Here is a 15,573-nt window from a genome sequence, read left to right on the forward strand (position 1 = left end):
CACTTTCTACTGACCTTATGACAAGTAAAAAATTTTATCACCCACCAGAATTTTCAGTTTTCAAAAAAGAAATACCACAAACAATTTGCCCTATATGTGTTCTTAAAACTTTCAGAGAAAGTTTATTTTGAAGGTTCCCAACCGTTTGCACCAGGCTTACGATGTTAATATGTGAGCAACAGCTGCAGGAAAGCCCCTCAGTTCTTACATCCTGAACTCAGCAAGACCTTCTGCTTTCTACAAACATTTCATTAGTATTCTCTAGACTCTTACTCTAATACAGATCAGAATATACTTTTATTAAAAATTCCATCCCATTGGTGAATGGCTATAGGAATATTCAAAATAGCTAGCTTTCTAGAATACAGTATGTCCATGTTAATGGCAACAATGGTATTTTCTCCTTTAATGCCTAGAAATAATTCAAAATGTGTTTTAGTATAAGATGTGGGAAATAGGCTTTAATATTTTTAAAGCCAAAAAGTTATACATTTAATAAAATGTGCATGACTCTATGTAATTATATCCCATTCTTGATAGTAGCTATAGATAAAAATAGCACTTTGTAAACAACAAAAAAGAAAGACATATTATGGCTCACTATTATCAAAACATTAAAATCATGAAGTATATATTGACTTTTATATGTTTAATTTCATCAGTTAAGAGATAACTAAAGACCTTTAATACAGGATTACACCATAACGTGTGTGTAAGCCCTCAGTCCTCCTCCTCCCCACTCAGCCCAGGCTTTGTCTATAGTGTAGACATTCTCGGGGCACCTCATTAAAGGGGACCCTTAAAAGCTATTGAGACAACCACTTGTCTCCTAATACTCAGTTCTTGATCACCTTACTGAGACATTTGACAGAAGTTTTGCAAGTGTTATAAAAGTTACTCTGATTTTAGACACTGGATTCCTATTCACTATTTACTGAGTTCATCAGAATTTCTACGTGAGTAGGAAGTACTGAATGGGAATCAGCTTTATCCAGTTACTTTCTGCTACTGCAGTTCTGTGATAATCTTCTCACTATATCATATTTACATGTGTAATAAGAAAGCCAGGGTGGCTCATGGGTCTAATGCCTTCTTCAACTTCAGACAGTTGGAAAGCAGTCCCCAGTTGCTTCAATCCAAGCAATTGTTCTTCTCTGAATTGTCAGAACAATTAATTTATGACAGTTTAAAAGTATCTATCCCCTTTACCTTTTTTATGTGTGTGCCTTAAGTGTGTGCTCATTTATGAGGAATTACGAGCTTTGCATATATAAAGACATGATCTTAGTTAGAGCAAACTAATTCAATGGATGTTCATAAAATAAATAACACTGTGTAACTGGATATTAGTTTGCAATAACTAAGAAAACTATTTCATTATTCAAACACACTTTTGGTGATATCACCAAAAAATTATCAATCAAAACACTTATCAAAATCACTCAAATATTATTTTTTAAAATACTCAAGTACAATTTACTCTATACCATATGCAGCTGGAGATGGGACTTGGTTAATCATCAAAGGATGAATCCAAATTATTATTTTTTTGTAGAGACAGAGTCTCACTTTATCATCCTCCGTAGAGTACCGTGGCGTCACACAGCTCACAGCAACCTCCAACTCCCGGGCTTAGGCAATTCTCTTGCCTCAGCCTCCCAAGGATGAACCCAAATTATAAAAATGACTTTTACTTACTTGTCTCCAAAAAACTTTCTCCAGAATTCAGCAGCATCTGCTTTTGTGATACGAAAGTTATCTCCCTGGAATTGACCATTGGGAAAGATGGCCTTGATTTCTGCCAGCATGTGGCTGAAGATGAGGGACAGCTTTGTGAGATTTCGTCTGCAGACACACGGGGAAAATAATGAGGACAAAAATAAGTATCTATATGCACTTTTAATGGGAATACTTATTAAGACTAATAATATTGTGTAAATATGAATGTAGGTCTTGGTAGTTGATAATGAATCTCAACTTAATGAAGCCCCTAAAAACAATGTTCACGAAGCACAGTTAAATCCCTAACAAGTTTTTGGCTTATTATTCACTGCTGTATTCAGTTAACATAAACATGAACAAGATAAATTGCATGATACTGAGCTCGCAGTTTAGTGGAACATATGGACACTTAAAAACATCACAATCAAATATAAATGCCAACACAAGAGATAGGTGACTACTTCTGCCTGGAGGAGTAAGGGAAGACTTGCCCTTAGAGGAGCAGGACGGTAAAGCTCCCCTGTGACACCTGGATGACCTGAGTGGAGAGAGAGGGAGGGAAGAAAGAGTTATCCGAGGCTACAAAGACAGTATGTACAAAAGTGTATAGGTAAGAAACAGATCTAAGTATTTGTATAATATAATACCTATGTTTGGCACTGCTGGAGCAGAACAGAAGGAAGCAGGGGAAAAGGACATGAGACATGTGAGAAAGTCTGGCTGGGACATGACGTGAAGAGGCATCAGAGACAATGGCAAAGTCTGTCTCAAATATACTTGCCACTTATACCTAAAAATCAGATTTCTGATGACAGGTTCTCGATATGTGCATACAGTGAAAGCTCCCCGGACACCTTACAATGTGTTCCTCTCATTAAGAGATATTGCTTTAAGGAATGGGAGGCAAGATGGATTCAAGAGACAGAGGGCTTGATGAAATCTCTATTTTAGGAGGAAACATTTGTGGCAGTATGAAAAAAATGATTAAGAATGGAGATGCAGGTGTCACCAGTATTCTAATTTCTATGTTAGTTTCCGGGATTCTGACATAATTTAAACATGCTTCCTACCTCAAAATAATACTATCAATCACCTGTAATCCTTCCTACAATTCCTTAAGTTTACAATAGTATGTTGTGAATCAGTCTAAAACTGTCTATGCTACACAGAAAAGAAGCAACTGAAACAAAGAATACTCCAGAATTTTTCAGTTTTAAACTGACTGTGCTTTTTATATTCCTGTTTACTCAGAATGACCAGAATTCAATGGTATATACTGTGTATCTACATGTATTTCCATTCTAAAGCTTCAGCTATTTATATGTGTGTCTGTTGGGAGGTGGAATGGAGGCAGTTGCTTTAAGGCTCAAAGAAAATGTAGAGGAAAACTTACACGGAGAAAGCTATCAAATTTACAACCTGTAAAACCATTTATGTACTAAAAGGCCTTTGTCACTGAAAGTCGTGGTACTTTACCCAATATTTACTCATGTTTCCATGTTTAATGACGCTCAAATACAAAGCCATGTTTGTTACTAAAGAGATCGTGTAGTATGCACTTGTCAATAAAGTCAACAGGCGTCATTCTTCTCAAAACATTTACAAAAGAAAGACAGAATTTCCCAGGTACTACCATGAATATAGAATATACACACGATAAAAAGTGGGAAAAGTAGTAATGAAGAGAAAATAATACAGTATAAAGTATTCTATAATATTAGTAAATTTTATCTCCATTACAAAAAAAAGTCCCCCATTCCCATAAATCTTCTCACAGATTTATGAAAATGCAAGTCAAAACTTAGGTCTTATTTTAGTGTTTGGCATGCAACAATAAACAACATGAAAATGCATGGTGGTTACAAAGGCTCTATCGTGTTCTTAGGTTCAGTAACACTTCTGCATACTTCAACCTCGTCCAAATGCAAAATCGCTGTTAATTAACTGAATCTTTAACATTGATCTGATTTCCTAATTTATGTCACTGTCTCACTTGGATGATAACAGATATAAGATATCTAGTCTTAAAAAATAAAAAGTGAACTATTACACCAGATCAAAGGAAAGTCTTGTGGCAATAAAACTACAAGTGACTTTTAAGATTTGAGTTTTAAGGAAAACATAAAGTCATTTTAGGAAATCTGCAATGAATTTATTTCTATAATTGAGAAAGATTTAATTTTCTAACAAACTTAAAATTGATACATACAGAAGAATAAAGGAAAATCAAGATGGCTATAATTAGGGTAAACCAACTGTTCCTTATTTTCTCAATTGGTTGCACTCCATCCCCTTGTTTCTTTGTTCTTTAATCATATCCAAATGTTTTTCATTTTTACTTGATAGATCTAAAATCTGGCATACAATGCCAATGATTACCCATCTTGGATATGTGATTTACTGGTTATGTAGACACTAAACTTTAAAATAGAAATAGTAATACTATAATTAATAGTCTAAAAGCTCTAGTAACCAATAGTACCTACATAACCAATCACTTGATTATAAATGTGTATGTAGGTCCAGCTTCTTGCCCCACATTGTGGAGCCCTATGTATTTATTTTATTTTTGTCTAAACTAAGGCAATAAAAACATACATTTTTGCCTTAATCTTGAAAGAAACGCAAACTCATGTTAAAATTATTTGAATGCATTAGTGGCATATGACATATTTATTTTATGTTTGTACACTACACACCACATGTATGTAAATTACCATTTTGGAAACCCATTGTCAAAAACATAGAATTATAGAGTCTATAATCTACACCAAGTGTGGAAAGAACTGACAGCTAATTCTGCTGACATTATTTGAAAATATTATTGTACCAAACACAATTTCTTTTCTATGTGTTTCTGAGATTTCTTTTTGTTCTTTGTATTTTTCTAAGGAGGATATGTTTTCTTTAACTGTACTCTGAACCCTATATGTATTTATTTCTTTAAATAACCTCCAATTGGAAGGAAAAAACCCAAGAATACAATCATCTCTAATCGTCCGGACATAGGGGGAAGAAAGGCAAGAATAATGCATCTTTGTAGATAAAAGGGTTTTTTCCTATCATGTAATTTTTCCGTGCTTAGTCAATTTTCCTTGTGCTCACCTGATTTCTCATAGGCATATGACCAAAAATAATGACTGTAATAAAGAATTTGATGTTTACTAATTGAGAACGTTTCTGTCACTAAAACTCAAACCAAAAACAACTTGATAGATAAAAAGTAGTTCATAAAGAAAAGACTCAATAATCTTAAAAATACAACCTTAATTACTTTTACATGGAATTTTTTCCACATTCTTCTTTGACTTCCAAGAGAAGCTACTTATAATTACATATCTACCAACATAAAGTAAGCCATTTATTAGGGTGTCTTGCATGGGATTTTCTTTAGAAGAAATAGTCTCAGAAGAAAAGTATTTTGAAATACCAGGTCATCTAAAGATGTTAATATTGGACAAGTCTTGAAAAGGGGAGGAGGAAGGTGTAAAAACATAGAGGGCCAGGCGAAGGAAAGCTAGCTACATTTAAAAAAAGAAAGAGAGAGAGAGAGCTGAGACAGGGCGTCACAATGTCAAGAAGGTCACCTACAGAACAAAGTGCCTCGTTTATCCCAAATTTAATCACTTATACTGCACTTCTTTAAAATGGTATGTACCAATTTCCCCAAAGTCGACTCAAATGGTTGGAGTTAAACTAAAAGGCGGAATTCAGTGAGTGTGAAACCAGCATGATGATTCTGTTAGAGTGATGGCGCTCCACTGTCTATGAATGAGCCTAGCAGTTTAAGAAAGTGCAGTCAACTAAGGTTTGATGACAGACAGCAGGAAGCTACCTTTAATAAATGGATCACAGCAGGAAACAACAAGACACGGAAGACATTGTTATAATACAATGTGGCAGGGGAAGTGTACCCTTGTTCTAGCCATCTTGACTTGAATTTAATTAAAAAAAATGAATAGAAAATATATCAAGATTTGATTAGCAGCCTCCACTAAATGTGGGAGACACATTAAGAATGTAATCTAATTAGATTGCATGAAGTCCTTGCATTTTCTTCATTCAAGAAACAGCTGTGTCATAAATCAAGGAGGAAATAAAAAGCTTTAAATGGTGAATTAGTGAAAAACTTTAAATGACATTTTATTTTTCCGTAGTATCTAAAGTCTATGAGAATGTACTGCTTTTGGCAGAAGAAACGGTAATCACGTTTTTAATCCCAAAACTATTAATAATCCAATTCTCATACTTACAAGCTAGGAACATGCTCTTCTTTACAAGGTGAAACAAATTCAACATAAAAAGAAAGACAGGACATAAAGAATACAAACAGGAGCGCTTAAGATGAGACTCACGTCCAGTGAAAGAGCAATTTTCTCTGTGTTTCTGACGGAGTGCCCTCCAAAATGGGTGTAGAGAGTTACATCACACTGTTTCCGACCTTGGGAACATTGTGATACCTCAGTAAGTAAGCAGACCAGGCTGACATTAACCTTTCCTTTCATTTTTCCCTCATGGGAATAGAAACTATTATCAAGTTGGGTCTCAAAAGTCTTAAAACCAGATCCTTACCTGCTACCTCTGCCCTAATGCTTTAAAATTGTCAGTATCCATAAGAGGAGTACAATGCAGGCATTAACAAGTCCAAATCCCAATGAGGAGACAGAATTTACTGAAAGTCACAGAAGAAGTTCAGGAGTGTGCCATAAACAATCTGCCCTGAGAAGCAGGAAGAAGGACAATTTTTAAAAGTACTCCATTTTAGTTCATGGATATTGAACTGCTCGCTTAAAAGGAATTTAGTAAATGAAGCCAGTCCAAAAAATTGAACTGAAATAGGCAAGAGGAAGGTCTTAACATTTCCAGTCCTAAAGAATACAGCATCCACCATTAGTATGGGTAGGGAGGCTAATCCCCAAATTTGGGCTAGCAGAGATGTACCTCCCATGAATATGTTATCTATAAAGGTTAATTAAAAGAGACTATACCTTAAAATAAGAATGCTATTTACAGAGCAAATATATTTACCTTCTAAAATAAATACAGCAGAACCTCTACAAGTTGATCACCCAAAGAATAGTAATGAACTGATCAACATAAGGAACTAGGCCTACTGTACTGATACATACATGTGGTACATGTCTGATCTATGAAAATTAGGTCAACTTAAGGAGATGGTCAGTGTAGGGAAGTGGGTAACTATGGAGGATGTAGTATAATTTTAAATGGACAATTCACGAATGCCTTAAACATAAATCAAACATGGATTGATCTGCCTATGAATGTCATGTTCCAATGTACTATCCTTTGAGATATCCTGCTTAATTTTTCAAGTATGCTATATTAAAAGGTTTGGACCTTAAGTTTGATAGCACTGGGTTCATAACTGTACTTTGCAGCTAAGTCTAGAACAAGTTATCTAACTCTATATATTACTTTCCTCATATATAAAAACTGCAAATAAAAACACCTGTTATTGAATGAAGTAAATAAGACATGTAGGTTGGCTCAGTGCCCATAGCTCAATGGTTAGAGTGCCGGCCACATGCACTGGGGCTGATGGGTGTAACCCCAGCTCAGGCCTGCTAAACAAAAATCACAACAACAACAAAAACAAAAAAAATAGCCAGGCATTGTGGCAGGTGCCTGTAGTCCAGCTACTTGGGAGGCTGAGGCAAGAGAATCACTTACGTCCAAGAGTTTGAGGTAGCTGTCAGCTGTGACACTATGGCACTCTACCGAGGGCGACATAATGAGACTCTGTCTCAAAAAAACCCAGACATGTAGGTACTCGGTCTTATTTTCGGGGAAACACGGTAGAAGCCTAAGACATCTAATTTTAAAAACCCTCAATAGATAAGTTATTGATTATTACTATTACTTCAGTGGCCACTTCTGTTTAAAATTATAAACATTGATCATAGTCATCTTTCTCCTTTTTTTCCACATAGCTGTCATCCATTAAACTGATGGCCATCATAATGAGGTAAGAATCATCTTCTTCCTTTTATGAAAACCATCACTCCTCACAGTGGCCTCTCATAATTCCATAAACAGCAAACAAAGGACAAGTATTTGATATAGCCACTCAGTCATTTATTCTGCATTTATTATATGCCAGGCTTGGTCTAGGCACTGATGTTACAACGATGAAGATGATATAATTGTACTCTGAATGAATTTAAGGGACTTAGGGATTTCCAAAGGTTAAGAACAATGTAGTGGAGATAAATCTGACACAGAACCAGAACAAAGGTGGCAATCAGAAAGGGAGGGAGGGAGAGGAGCTTAAGAAATCTGGGGTGATAGATTTGGTTCTACCAAAACACATCAGACCCTGTGATGGGTAGCTACACTAGAGTGACGGTGAAATACACCAGGAATTACACAGCTCCAGGGTTGAACTGGGTCATTCAATTTTGAAATTTCCTAAGATTACCATAGCAATATACATGACTATAATAAACGTTATCTCTACTCAGTAAAGGTTCCCAAATGATTGTTAATGTCAATTATTTTAACTGTGCAGCAATGCCAAAGTAGGATTAAAAACATCTCTTTGATGCTTTGAACAGTTTTATCTGAAAAAAATTTATTATGAAAACCTACTGCATTATGATATGATAATGCATGCTTTCATCTTGTTTAAAATCTTTACCATATCTATTTTAATAAATAAAAGTCTTTTGTCTTAATATCGGACTTCTTTTATTAAACCCAACCTGTAACAAGTATCTTTTGTAAAATAAATCTGAAAAATGTAAAACCAGTCTATTTCTTCAGACAGAAAAGGAAAAAAAAAATCCATTCTTTTATAATAAAAGAAAATGAAAGCTCTATGCACTAACTACAAAGTCAGGCTTACTATGAAAAGCATACAGAAACCACCAGATCACAGAAGAACTTTGCTTCATTTGGGAAAGAAACATTAAAAATATGAATTATAACTTGCATGACCTAGGGTAATGTGATAAGAGTGTCATAAACAAACATGACCTTGACACAATAGCAACAAAGGTTTTGAAAATCTAGATTCACAAATTTGTTACTTATAACTCCCAGTGGTCAGTTATACGGATGTATATATACAAACACATGGAGAAAGAGAGTAGTATCAGTCCAAATAATACCATTTAGTCTCTATTTATTGCTTCTGACCCTCCAACTTAATTTTAAATACATGAAAACACATATACAATTGGTCAGTTTTTCCACATCCTACCTCAAACATGTAGGAAAATTCTTAATCATCTCTACCCCAGCGTTTTTACTACTTTTACCACTTTCGACATATCAAGGAACGCTATTGTTTTTATTTTTGCTCAACAGAAGATATTTAGGAATTCTCCTAATTTTTTTTTTCATCAAGGTTTTCTACCATCCATGGGGCCAGGGTACTGTTCCACCATTTCTCTACCAAACCTGGGTGAAAAGGAATTTTACAAAAAGCCACTTTCATAGAGAATTAAAACTCTGGAGTTTGACTTCAATTAGGAAAAAATAAAAAACATCTTTGCCCTGTGAGCCCTGGGATCTATTCTTTTCCAGTTCAACCACCATTTGTTTCTCCTGCTTCCTGAATGCTGAAATGGAATCCCAGCAAGACGAAGGACATCCATGCTGTATCCTTCCTCTGCAGCTTCTAGAAACTCAAGTCAACAGAACATATTTTTCATCCTTTCTGAGGAAGCACAAAACATTTTCCCCTCACACTAACAGTTTCCTAACAGTTCTTCCTTCTTTTGGCTCTGGAAATTTCCCTTACTGATCCTTGTGTCTCACTTCCACCCTGCTCTCTTGGAATGGGATAAATTAAAAATCAAATCAACCACAGGAGGAAAGAGGTCATCTCTCTGGTGCTCACACGGTACCATACTAACAGAGGAAAACTAATGTAATGAGATTTATTCTACCTCTTCCTCTGGGATTAAAATTACCTTCGTTCACATGGTTGATGAAAATATAAAATAATAAGTACAAACTTGCTAAGCAATTCTCATTTATTTGAGGCATAATCTGATACAGATACCACACTGTAACCTTATGTTACCACCGTAGTGCAACTTTAGTTCTAATAAAAGGCTAAATATTGCATTACAGATAACGTATAAACAGGAAATAATACAGGACATACACCAAAAGACATTATCAGTAGTAACCTCTGGGTAGTCAAATTATTGCAAATGTTTTTTTCTCTTTTATTCTTTAAATTGCCCTATTTTCAAAAAGAAGCAAAAATATCATAGATGACCTGTTCCATCAATGTTTTTGGGCAAAGCTGAAATGCATGTAGAGGAGAGAGAATACACTTCCAGACCCACCGCAACATCCCCAGTCCTGGGGGAGCCCCAGGGCTAATCAGACAGCTTCAACTTTCCCATGGAAAAGGCCTTTCCGATATGCTCAACCCAAAACACTTACATACGGATGCTTAATTTTCAAAATGTTATTATTCCCTCCCTCATACTACACTGACAAATGCCACACTAGTTTCTACCCACATCCTTCACTGAAAGAGGACCTCATAATTATAATTTCATGTTTTAAAAATAAAAAGCAGAGAACAGAAAGCTCAAATACTTCAGTCTAAAGATGGCTCAAAGAGAATGAGGGGTATGGACCCTTAAATGTAATTGGTGATCCTACCTTTTTAAGAGTTTCCTAAAAAGTTTTCAAATTAAATTATTCTTAGGAGCAAGAAAGCCTGGGTCCTTATTTAAAGGAACTTGTGCATCATGTGCATTCTCTGTCCTCCAACATCATGAAGAAATGATTAGTTACACATGACCAGGTGATTCAACTAACCAGAGCTTTTCCATTAACTAGGTATGTGACATGTATGTGTAAGAACACTTTAAGAGACACTGATTGAGACAGAGAAATGTTATTTTACCAAAGTGGATGACCCTGGATACCAACTTGATCTCCCTAAGCCTTGTTACCTGATCCGTAAAATATGAATTGGAATAGTATTTAGCCACAGTATTTCCAGAGGATTAAAGATGGCCAAAAAATATTTGTCATTCTTGCCAATATAAGGTAAAGTCTATTCCCTTCCCTCCCCTTCCACTGAGCTAGCCTGTGACTCGCTTTACTCAACAGAATGTAGTAGAAATGGTACTGTGTAAATTCTGAGGCTGGGCGTTACAAGATCTGAAGTTTCTGCCTCTGCTTCTTACATTTAGGTGCCATACTGTGAGGAAGCCCGAGCAATCCTGCAGCAAGATCCAAGTGAGTCCCCGGCTACCAGGCAGAATCAAATATTAGACTGTGAATGAGGCCACAGGATCTCCCAACTGAACTTGCACCAGAACCAACATCACATAAAGCAGAACCATCAAGATATTCCAAAAAACCATGACACACAATAACTGTTGTCAAATGAAGCCACTAAGTTTTGGGTAGTTTGCCATACAGCAATAGATAACTGACTCAGGAAACTGATACAAAGTATTTGATAAGTGTTATTATTATTAGCATTATGTGTACTATCAATTTACTATTATCATCATAGTCAACATTTCAGTGGAAGAGAGCGCCCTCTTCTCCTGAGAATTTAATGAGTAAAGTACCAAACATTATTTTAAAATTTGTATTCTCATTGAAGAAAGTATTTTAACAATAGAAATTATGATTTTTACATGTGCTATACTTTCTCTGATATGAAAACAAACCAAGCAAGAAAAGATTTTTAGAAGAAATTTGGATTATCCTATTTGGAAACCAGCCTACGCAGATTTGGATCAGAAGGAATTAACTACATTTAATTCTTCGAACACATTTACTCAGATAACTACACAATAAACTGAACTGTGAAAATAGCATTATGCTAAGCCATTGATTTGTACTGACAAAACAAGAGACTTAATCTCTGCGAGTTTTAAGTTCTCAAGTGTACAGAGAAGCCTCTATCATTATACGTGGGTGAAATGTAAGCAATGTTTACAGACTTTACAGCAGTATATTTTAATTGAGGAACCATTTAACTCATGAATTTTCTGAAGATGACATAACTAGATTTGACATCTGCTAGATAAGAAAGTATCCTGAATGTTGGCTTGTCTCTATCCGCTGGGGTCTCTATTTAAAAGTCAAGCCCTATCTATAACCCTTGACTTATTGACATTAAAGATACACATTGATTTTGTTAGCATAATTCTTTGGGTTCCCAGCTATACCTGAACGACCACTACAACAGCTTTGAGAAGATATTTAAAAATACTACTAAGCAGACCGTTATACCTGTCCACCCATGTAAATTCTTTTTGTGAAATAGATATTCAGTAGATGCATTGCTATACCCAAAACTTGGGCCATTTAATTTACATGGTAGCTCCAAAAATCGATTCTTATTCTTCTCCTGGATCATTTAAAATTTATCAGAAATAAGAAAAGCAAAATATTTAAGTATTACAAAAAATAATTCTTAATATTTCTGTTAAACATCAGAATGAGAAAGAAACATTTTATGTCTTGCTTAATTATTTCTTGCTGAATTAAGCCCTTCACAAGGAATTAAGTATTAAAAGAGGGGGAAAAAGGCCACAAATAATCCATGAGGTTAAGGCTGTAAAGTTAATCTTTTCATTTTCCCACACATCTTACTCACAATACAGCTCACTGATTTTTTGCCTAGAAGTCTAGCTTGCTTACACAAAGGTCACTTTTCCCCATTTCCAGAATAACTGTATATGAATAAACATAGTGATCAACATACATGTATATGGAATTACAGTGACTTTACTAAAGTCTACCCACTGAATGAATATTTTATTGAGGACCTGCTAAAATCTGCCACTGTACTAAGCCATGAAACTCCAGGATGAAGACCAGTTCAGTCCCTGTCTTCCAAGTGTCTGTATCATACAGTTGAGGTACACTGAAGGTGCTTCTGAAATGCAGGCGCTGAAGAGAGAAAAGCACTCAGCCCTGGGCTTCTTAGAAAGGGTAAAGAGAAACAGAACAAAGCAGAAGAAAGTGTCCTATTAAAAGCAAGAAGCCTAGTAAAGAAGGCATGGAGGTGTAAACTAGTCTGGCAACATAACAGACTGCAGAGTCAGAGTGATGTGCATTCAGGAAAGAGGCTGATAGGATAGCGGGAACACGCCATGAATACTACGAGCCTCCCCACCCAGGCCTGCCACACCACCAGCACAGGCCTCCATGTACCTGTGCCACTCACAGCATGCAAAGGCCCAGATATGCAACGATGACCCCACCAGGGAAGACTGCATGGGGGAAGACTTAGAAAGCTACTTTTCAGAAAAGGTACCATACAGCATAATTTAATAATTAGAAACTCTTAGATCTCTATTCATATTTAAAAGATTTGTTGAAGATTTCTCTATTGCAAGATAATGGATGATTCTGAGTGCTCCTTCCCTGTGTCTTGACAAAATATAATCTAGATTTAACAAATTGAGAAAATGAGGGTACCCAGAGAGGAATATACCAGAACCTATGACTTAGAAGCAGATGTTCCCCTTTGGCAGACTCTCAGCCCCTGGTGCATTGCCATCCAAACAGCCTCAGAGATCACTGCGCATGCGCTTCTGAAAAGACACCTTTCCATTTCAAAATATTATCGTAATAATCCTCACTTCCAAAAATGATTCACCAGATAAATACTGAGTAGAGGAAAGGAATGTGTCCTCTTTCCATGATCTAAACTAGAATACTAAGCTGAATTTGGCAAACCCAAAACATACACTATCAACAACCAATCAAATGCCAAGCTACCAGCTGACCATTCCCTTATGTCCCTCCCCAGATAGGGAGGCTCCCTGAACCTCTCAAGAACAAACCTGTCCGATTCCATGGAAGACACTGCAATCTACTTTTTTAAAGGGACTGTAGTTAAGTATTACATTTTTCCATTAAGTTTTATAGCACACAGATATATTTCCTGGGCCAAAATCTCCCACAGAAGTCTGTCTTCCAGACGTCTGTTTGGTGTCACACATGTGAGGACGGCACCACATGGAGATGTCTGTAAATAGCAATGTGTGGCCTGTCTTCCGTTTGTGATCACAATGAATTTCCAGTACGCTAACTGGTGGGTTTATTTTGGATCCTATTAATAGCTATTTTTCATCACTGTTCTTCCCATAATACAGCTACATTATATATACCACAGGGAAAAATAAAATGCAACTTCTTCATTGTTCAGAGCAATTTCATGCTGAAATATAAAGAAGGAAAAACCAAATGTGCAGAAATATCAGCAATACTACTTATTTAAATAAGCGTATAATAGCAATACTCAAAATTTGATCCTCAGACCAGCAGTACAGACATCACCTCAGAACTAGTTAAAAAAGCAGCATTGCGGGTCCCACCCAGAACTGCTGACTCAGACAGAATATGTACTTTGGGAAGAACCCTAGGTGATTCATGTTCATGTTACTACCAGAAATGCAGCAGTTCAACAGGTACCCTGAAAGACTGCTCTGCCTCTAGATAAAACTGCAACTTAAAGCAGCCTGAAGATTTAAAGATTTGTGAAAGAGATTCCACTCTGTTGTTTCAAACCACATCCCTCTCGTGATACTGCTGATGTGCTCTGAGCTTACTATGTCACCACCGGGCTGGAACGTCCTTGCTGTAGAGGGATTTAGCTTCTCTTTCAGGTCAGACCTCAAAGGCACCTACTTATGGGACTTTCATTAGTCATGCCTCTTGCTCAATAGCTCAACCCTAGTTAGCGATAGCCCAGTCCTGGAACAGTGTGTACTTTTCACATTTGTAAATATCAACATCAGACTGATAATATCCACCATCACCACACCCCAGTTCACCCCCACATTTCTATACTAAGAGAAAAACTGAATTTTTCTGATGGGTCAACATATTGCCAGAGGTCAGAGAGAGGGCTGCTGTTTCCTTGCTTGCTCCCCACTACAGGAAATGGAAGACATCACTCGTTCACTATGCCTAATGTGAGAAAGAAGCAAATTAGCTCTCCTCTCACTAATCTCCATCAATCACCATTAACCTTGGAGGTCTCTAAATGCCAGCAGTCTATCTAATATGTCTGGTTCTTTCCTTGAGAGATCAGTAAAGGAAGGGGGGAAAAGCAAGAACTGAAACCAGTGAAACACAAAACATCCTCTCCAAACGCAGCACACCACTAAGGTGCTTTCTTCCTACAACTGACTTTTCTCCCTGCTATACAACTCCTTGTAACTTAATAATTAAAGAGCAATCAAGGCCTCCCTGCCTACTCTACCGGCATAAATATCCTTGGAAAAGGTCAGGCAAGCCCTGATAGCTTATTTTGTCACGAGAACTTCTAATCAAAGAAAGATCTTGGTGCAGCCTGTGGCAGGATGTTGAATGCAACGCCACAGAGCAGAACAAGGGCAGGGAGTGGTGAGGTCTGAGAGGAACAGCCGCAGAATCCCAAGGGAGATGCTGCTGTATTCTGGCACCTAAGAGAAGGAAACTGGGGGTAGAGACTCTTGGCAAGTCATAGACGCAAACCCAGCACAGTCTGAGAGGCTAGTATGGGATACAAAGTCACGGGTATGTGGATAACCAGTTCTCCCACCACCATTTATTAAATAAGGATTCTTTTTCCCAGTGCATGTTTTTGGTAGGCATGTCAAATGAAGATCAAATGACGATATGTGGTGAGTTCCTCTCTAGATTCTCTATCCTATTGAGGTAAGAGATTTGAACAGAAACTTCTCCAAGGATGACAGATGAATGGCCAACAAACACATGAAAAAATGCTCATCTACTTTAATTACCAGAGAAACACAAATCAAAACCATTCTAAGATATCACCTAACCCCAGCAAGATTAACCCACATCACAAAGTCCCAAAACACTAGATGCTGGCATGAATGT

The 15,573-nt window shown here is 36.7% G+C and overlaps 1 protein-coding gene across 1 annotated transcript in view; it reads right to left on the minus strand.

Annotated features, from left to right (window-relative positions):
* CBLB (Cbl proto-oncogene B) overlaps positions 1–15,573 on the minus strand; it is a 195,456-nt gene that overhangs the window by 100,628 nt on the left and 79,255 nt on the right. The window contains exon 4 of the mRNA XM_003798193.2: positions 1,699–1,845. Within this exon, the coding sequence (XP_003798241.1) occupies positions 1,699–1,845 (147 nt within the window). The remainder of the gene's footprint in view (positions 1–1,698; positions 1,846–15,573) is intronic.

The sequence above is a fragment of the Otolemur garnettii genome, unplaced genomic scaffold, assembly GCF_000181295.1.
Source record: "Otolemur garnettii isolate 467f Iridium unplaced genomic scaffold, OtoGar3 scaffold00131, whole genome shotgun sequence".
NCBI lineage: Eukaryota > Metazoa > Chordata > Mammalia > Primates > Galagidae > Otolemur > Otolemur garnettii.